At 46.8% G+C, this 7,741-nt stretch overlaps 1 protein-coding gene across 1 annotated transcript in view; it reads left to right on the forward strand.

Moving 5' to 3' along the window:
• The window catches only part of LOC104162033 (voltage-dependent T-type calcium channel subunit alpha-1I-like), a gene marked incomplete at its 3' end in the record, with an annotated part of 87,489 nt that extends 79,754 nt beyond the window's left edge, over nt 1–7,735 (forward strand). The window contains 5 exon segments of the mRNA XM_009700667.1: nt 3–131; nt 4,390–4,506; nt 4,889–5,054; nt 5,916–6,112; nt 7,709–7,735. Of these exon segments, the coding sequence (XP_009698969.1) occupies nt 3–131; nt 4,390–4,506; nt 4,889–5,054; nt 5,916–6,112; nt 7,709–7,735 (636 nt within the window).
• Between the last annotated feature and the right edge of the window lie 6 nt (nt 7,736–7,741).

A 7,741-nucleotide genomic window follows, 5' to 3' on the forward strand; every position in this document is an offset into this window, starting at 1 on the left:
AGAGTGTCTCTTTAATTATTAAGGACTCCTTCGACGGGGAGTTAATGATCATCGATAACCTATCGGGCTCCGTCTTCCATCATTACTCCTCGCCGGCCATGTGCGAGAAGTGTAACCATGACAAGCAAGAGGTAACCTGCGTACGAGGATGCGTGAGGGGACTCTCCCCCCAAGACCTGCACACCCACATGCCCGCAGGTCATCCGATGTATGCTTCTGGCTGTAGATGGTGTAGACAGAGAGCTTGTTGACCTGTGTTTGTCATCTGTCATGAATTGCTGATACTACCTCCAGTACAGGCCTGCCCTCCTTAGCCACGGGGGGATGTTTGAGGCAATGGAAAAGTGAGATGTGCCAGGACACAGGTCAGGAGGGACTGAATGAGCTGTAGAGAAATGACTATGAAGATGTCCTGGCAGCTCTTGTTGTGTTCAATTCTGCAAGAAAAGGAGAGGTTCAAGCTCATGTTGTATGGAGGACTCAAAGGATCTCACCCCAATGGCAGCACTCAGGGGCAATTCAGTGGGAGATTTAAGCATGTGTTTTGTCTTCATTTTAAGCATGTGCTGAGTTATTCCCTGTTGAGGTTGATGAATTAAGCGCATGCTTAAATGCCTTGTTGAATAGAGTCACCGTCTGTGAGCAAGGATTGGTTTGTGGTGAAAACCAGTTAATTAGTTTGAACAAAAACTAAATAAAAATGGGCCCATGGAGAAAGTTTGAGAGTCTCTTTTCTGATGTAGAACCTGTTAGCTGACAGATGGGTTCTTGCTAAGAGCAGGACACGAAATGGCTTAGACTTTGCATCTAAAGTTAGTAGATGCTTTGGAAAACTACTTCCTAAGCAATTAGTCTTTTCAGGTTGTGAAACTGTAGGAGCAAAGTAGTAGTCTGGAGAAGTTAGGTGGGTAGCAGAATTAATTTTGTTTCTGAAATCGTTTTCTTGCATTTAAGTGCTGTGATTGTGGTCCGACTTGTAACAGTAGCATGGCTCATCTGACAGTAAATCAGGATATCAGTGGCAATCTTCGCCATCTCCTTCCCCATAACTTGATATGTTGCTATTGTTTATAAAGAAACCAGGAAACTTGGGAAGAGAACTCTCATTGGCAGATTACGCTATCCGTGTTTGAAGAAAATAATATTCTGTTTGGCTTCAGATGCCAGTTCTGATGCTCTAATTTTTTTCAGCCTTTCAACTATCTGCTTGTCCCCATAGCTTCCCTTTGAAAGCATCAAAATGCAAACATTGCTGTAGTTTATCAGTATTGCAACACTTCACGTTGATGCAGCCAAATAACTAGTTTTCAATTAACTGCAATTTCCACTGCTTTACATAAGTCCTTATATTCAGCAGCTGGTGTTCAGCCTTCTCAGAAAATCAGGTCTTCTAAGGCATTCCAGAATGATTACCCCAAAATTAAGCCATTTGCAGCTAGTTTGCTGCATTTGAAAACCTTCCAGATAGTCTTCAGCATCCTGTCTAGGAATAAAGACAACGTCAACAGATTTTCTTACCTTCCCAGCAAGGAAACTAGACAGCAAAACCTTCAGGTGCAACCCACAGCCGCAGCAAAGAGTTTGACAGAATAATCACAACCAAAGAATTATTCTTAGATTGTGTTTTCTAATGGCTGTTATAGAGCCATAAATTATTTTTCAAAGCTGGTATTTCAATACATTTAAAACGTGGAATTGAAAAGAAATGACCTATATCTGCAGGAATAACTTTAGCAGTAAAATGTAGATATTTTATTTTTGATCATATGAATCAAAGCTACAGCTCAGGATTTTAAGTCATGGTTGATCATGACCTTGTCTTCATATTTCATAGTATAAAAAACATTGAGGAAATTCCAACAGGAACTCACTACATGGCATCGTAGCGGGGCTCGTTCCAGCACTGACACCAGCGATGCACATAGTCATTAAATTAGAGCGTACTCTGGTACATCAACACACCCGAATGTGCATTGTACACACAGGCAGAACTGTACTATCTCAGAAGCGATCGACAGCACTTTATATAGGCAAAACAGTTTTTATCTAGTCCTAGTCAATACATGTATGTTCAAACAAAATAGTATGCTTGCTGCCTGCCGAATCACCCTTGACTCTGCCTTTGTGACAAAAGTCACATATTAGCCAAAAATGTTTACTCCCATTTTGTTTGTAGTTTAATCCGTCAAGATGCTGAGCTCAGTGGAGACACAACGCTTAAACATATGCTCAGAGTTATTAATATGAGCTAAGTTTTTGGTTGCATTGGGTAGATGTGCTCAGCATCTTTCCCAGTTACGCTGCTGGCATCTCATTTTCAAACCAATGCTTTGCACAATTAAGGATTTTTGTAATCATGGCTCTGTTTTTAAAAATATGTTATATCTGCAACTACTTTCTAAGGGATATGTGTGCATGGTTCAGCGTCTCAGGTTGATGTCCCTGGCAGTTTTCAGGGATTGAACTCCTAGCGACCAGCCCCTTCTCCCCCCCACTGCAATTTTAAAATTTTGTTTGTTCCTCATCTTTAGTCAGAAGATTTTTTAATATTCTGCAGTAAGGGAAGCTATAAGAACAAAACGCTTTTTTTTTTTTTTCATACTGCTAACCTCTTCCGTTGTCATCGCTATCCTTTTGCTCTTGGGCTGGTTGGCAGTTGGACATCTGTGTATTGGTGGCTGATGGTGTGTTTAGGCAGTGGCAGGAGTTTGCCAGTGAGCAGCGGTGAACCGTGCTTCCTCACATGCAGTTTATCTGTTCATGACTTTGTTGATTATGTTTTTTTGCGTAGATCCTAGGGTGGCCAGAATTTGTGAGCAAGCGGTTCTGTGAAGAACAGACTATTCTGGCTTTTGTTGAAACCCTTTTTTATGGATGGAGAAGGTAGTCGCAGATGTGATCACATTTCACGCTCGCGTGTCTACAAGCAGAGCTGTAAGGCTGTTGTGGTGTAACGAGCACTTGGGCGAGTAATGGATGAGTACGCACGTTAAGTGGGACTGAATGAGGACTGCGTTTCTCTACACAAGTAGTTGCTGACTGGTGGCTGTGTAGCGTGCTTGATATAACTTCAGTGGGGGCTCTTTGGTGCGTCCGCACTCTGAGCAGCAGTTGTTGGTTTTGGGCTCTCTTCGTGGTTGAACGGCACCATGTTCCTGTGTCAGAATAATATCCCAAATAAGGATGTCATTTATGCCCTTTATTTAAATCCAGCTCTGGCGTTCCATCCTGTTTATTCAAAGTGCATTATCCCTCGGATGGAGACCTCTTCCAGTCTCTGGCATTGGCAGAAGCCACTAAACTCCCAGCTCGAAGGAGTCATCTCTCCAAATGTTCCACCTGCCCTTATAGCACAAAAGCTGTACCCATTTCTTGCAAACACAAACTCCGGGGAGGACAAGATAAAAGGCCAGGATGCAAGCTGTCCTGACTGAGACAACCCAGAATATAGCTCTCAAGAGTCAGGTGCTGGTGGTGGGAACTGGTGGGCCTCTAGACACCAGTGACGGAAAGCCAAGCACAGGAGGGACAGAGCAGCTGCTTAGGCTACTAGAAAAAAGGAGATGCTTTTCAGGCGTTGTGGGAAAGAGATGTCAGGCAGAAGGGGAATTGAAAGCTTGGAGGAAGGAGGATGGGAGAGGAGCACATGTGGTATGAAACAGGCCAAAAGGTGAAGCAAGGTCAGGCATGGGACTGGAGTGGAGCTGAGGCTCAAGGATGAGTAAGATGCAGTGGTCAGAAAGCAAGAGAGCACAAGTATGAGTGGGCGGGAGGGCTGAGTTTAGGGATGGAAAGCAGGATGGGAGATGGTGTTAGCTGAGGTCTTGGGTAGATTTGAGGTGAGGGGAGAGGGGAGCCACAGGGAAGCTGGAGGGAAACAGGGTTTCAGTGATGAAGGTAAGAGAATATGAAAAGCATGATACTGGCATGGACTGCAAGAGGCATGGCTATCCCTGGAATGAAAGCACCTTCATATTTAAGAAGGGCTGTCCGTGGCGCCTTCAGAGAGGGGTCCACTCCTCATCCCTCAGCAGAGCAGACTGCCTTGTCACCGGCCCGAGGGAGCCCTCTCCCCGCCTGGCTTTACTTGCAGGGCCTTGTGCCAGCCTTATCGCTGGGACAGATTCAGGACTCCTTCTTCCAATTCTGGCACTAGAGGAGCATGGACTGGCGGTGGGCTGCTTGCAGATCATATGTTCAACCTTCCTTAAAAAGTGGATTCTCCTGCCCAGCCCAGGTCTGGGTTAGGCAGTACCTGATGTATCCAAGGAATATAACCTAAAATTGATCTCGGGTCTACAGGCTCTCACTTATCCACCATAAACAGTGTGACTGCTTGAAATGTGGATGCCAGGCATGACCCGTGACAGCTCTTTTCCCTTCCTGCAGGTCCAGCTGGCTGAAATGGAAGCGTTATCCCTCAACTCAGACAAGTCCTCTTCCATCCTTCTAGGAGATGAGTCAGACAATCGCAGCACTTCTCAGCTGAGTCCTAAGGAGATCAAGGTTAGCCCCAGGTGGTCACGGGCATGTTGCACCATGCGTTGTATTTCTGCCCCTGCTCCTTTGAAGTGCTCTGTATTCATCCAAGTGTCCCTGCTGAGGAATATAAATTCTGATCAAGAGCTTCTCCATAGAGATGTATCGTGGAGAAGGATTTGAGGAGGAAAAAAGGGATGTACGTTTTTGAAAGTTCTCTTCACTAGTGTCACAGTAACTTCCCCTGAATGAGCCTAAATTTAGGGGATTTGGGCTGGAAACCTGGGCATCTCTTGCCTAGCTTGAAAGTATCTTCAGAATCGGCCCTTTCTTCAGGCTTTGACAAGTCTGCTCTGTCATCTGCCATTAAATTTCACAAGGCTTTGTCCTCACTTATTTTTTCCAGCAGGATGGCCAGGACAGCCCTGACTCCAATGGGGTAGGCGATATGGGGGAATGCCTGCTCCCAGTATCCAGCGCGGATGGCTCTACAAACCCAGACAGTTACCTGTGTGAAATGGAGAAAACTCCTTTCAACTCAGTCCAGTCTTGGCTAAAGCATGAAAGTACCAAAGGTGAGCATGGCTCTCATCGTTCTCCAGATCTGCTGAAAGTGTGGGTTGGTTCAGCTCATCTGCCTTTCTCCTGCCTCCCCGCAGCCAGGAATGGAGTTAATGTGATGTGACGTTACACTACCCAAGAATTAGCTCTCAGTTTGCCAGTTCCTTCTTTTGCTGCTAGATCTTACAGCCTCCTTCAGACTTGCCTATGTGAAGTATCATGAAAGAGCTGATTCCCATTCACAGTCGTGCACCCATGGATGGTCAGAGAAGAGTGGGGACAAACTCCCCTGACATGGCAGCTGGATGAACCGTGCTCACTTGGCATGGTAAAACATTGCTGCTCCCTGAGACCAGGCTCCTCAGGTACAGGTTCAGGGAACACGTATTACGTGTCTGCCCTTGGTGGAAGTGCTCCAGTTCTACTCTTGAGCACGCTCTGGCTTCCTGTGGTCCCTAGGTTTCCCAAACCACCAGTTTATTTATCTCCCTTCATCCCTTGCCTTGCAGGATCTGGATGAAATTCCTCTGGCAGTGATAGATGGTTGAATCAAGGCCTTACAGCTCAACATTTCTCTGTGAGAACAGCAACAGGAGAGGCAAACTGGGCTGGTGCTTTATGGCTCTGAGCTGTGTTAGATCTTTTGGGTTTGGTGCAGGTTTTGGTCCTTGTGTAGAAAGTGGGACTCATGGTGTGAGCACTGGACTGAGACTTCTTGACTAGGAATGTGGGTTACTAGATATCCTCCGTACACTGAACTTGCAGGACCCTTGGTGTAACAGCAGCAAACGCACCAAATCAAATCAGAGGACTCTTCAACTTTTTTTTTTTTTCTATTTCTGTTCTCCTCCCCATTTCTTTTGGTGCTTTGTCAGTCCCTCCCAGCCCCTTCTCTCCAGGTGCATCTTGCCCTCTGTTACCTGTACCAGCAGAATTTTTCCACCCAGCCATCTCTGCCACCCAGACAGGGCCTGAAAAAGTCTCATGTCCACGCAACCTTCCCAAGATCTCTCTGCAAGGCTCATGGGCATCACTGAGATCTCCGAGTGTGAACTGTTCACTTCTTCATCAGGTGAGGACTCTCACTTCCCTCTGCTAGGAAAGCTTGATCTTCACATCACACCCAAACAGAGGGGGCTGAACGGGGAGGAAGGAGGGAAGCAGCTGTGGTCATGGGCTGGGTGACCTGGATCTAACCTGTTGGAGGAGAACAGTGGGCTGCAGAGTGCAGGAGGGTTGGGCAAGAGAGAGAGTTGTATAACAGAGGGGTGTTGTATAGCTCTCACTCCCTGAAATCATATGTTCTTCTGCTTTGGATCAAAAAATAGTTTGACAGCTGCAGCTAGCCCCATATGAAGATGCAATCGCATCACCGTTTAGCTCACCCCTGGGTGCCCTGCACTGAGTGCCCTGCAGACACCTGCATGCACAGCAGCCGGCGTGTGAGCCAGGAGGACGGCAGCCTCCTTGGCTGCTCTTAGAGCCGAGACTCCAGATCCTGCACCTTCTTGGTTGGAACAGGCTTCTCCCCACCTCCCTCCTCCACAGCTCTTCATGCACATCCACACACCGCGTCCCTGAGCTCGCTGTTTACCCCTGCCCACCTAGCTCTTACATCCCAGAAAGGTGCTATCTCTTTCTGAAAAGGCTATTTCTCACTAATGAAAGAGAAGAATAAAAGTGCTGAGGGAAGATCAAGTGTCTCTGAAGAGCAGAGGAGGCAGAGATGAAAGTCCAATAGAGATCCCTGTTATTGTTCTTGGAAGATACTCCATGAACAATTCCTGTTTGAGGAGTACAGGGACATTCTATTCCAGACAAAGTAAAAAATAAAAATAAAATCATATGTTATCCAGTTCTGTGTGACAGAGACTGTTGGCACAATACAAATGTGTATAAATTCACCAAGGATAAATTTAGCCTCGAGCTGAGACCGCTGAGTTGTTGCGGAGTTGAAACTTCTGGTCTAAGTTTTGACATGAAGAGAAAGAGCTCTGGGGCTGGGATACCGCTGGGGCGAAAGTACTGAACTGTTTTAAAGGAGAAATTGGTAAACTTCTGATTATGTGATGCAGACTGTATTGAGTAGCTGTGGTTCAGGAGACCTGATTTTTTTTAATGAGAGGAGGTCTGTGTACAGAGCCTGAGGTCTATGTACCGAAGTCCCCTGATTTCTGGCCAGCTGGTGGTTTAGATGTGTCCGCAGCCTGTGTGGCAAGTTCACAGGGAAGCCGAGAGCGAGGACCCACAGAGAACCTCAGCTCCACTACCTCCTGGACCACCAGTGGTCAGGGACAGCCCAGTGGCAGGGGCTGCAGAGCTCACAGACCCAGCACCCCTTCCCTTTGGTGGAGCCTTTCACATGGGAGGGGAAGATTCATCCTGGAGCAGAATGAAATCAGAGCGCAAAATATTGAAACCTTTCCTCCTCCCCCAGAAGGGAATCCCCTGGGCAAACTGCATGGCTGGTGCTTTGTAGCATCGCTCAGGTGGTTTCTAGCTGCCCTCCCCGGCAGAGGAGAGTGAGAGAGGAGCTGGAGGGTTTTTTGCCTTTTTCTGTAATTGTGGTTTATTTTCACACCCCAAAGTATTCAAAAAAAGAGCAAAATCTCTTGCCCCCTGCCCATCTCTTTCCTGAGACCTATGTTTTCACACTCCTGCTCCCCAGGCCCCCGAGAGCGATACCTCGCTGGACAGCCGG

The sequence above is a fragment of the Cariama cristata genome, unplaced genomic scaffold, assembly GCF_000690535.1.
Source record: "Cariama cristata isolate BGI_N322 unplaced genomic scaffold, ASM69053v1 scaffold3655, whole genome shotgun sequence".
Lineage (NCBI taxonomy): Eukaryota > Metazoa > Chordata > Aves > Cariamiformes > Cariamidae > Cariama > Cariama cristata.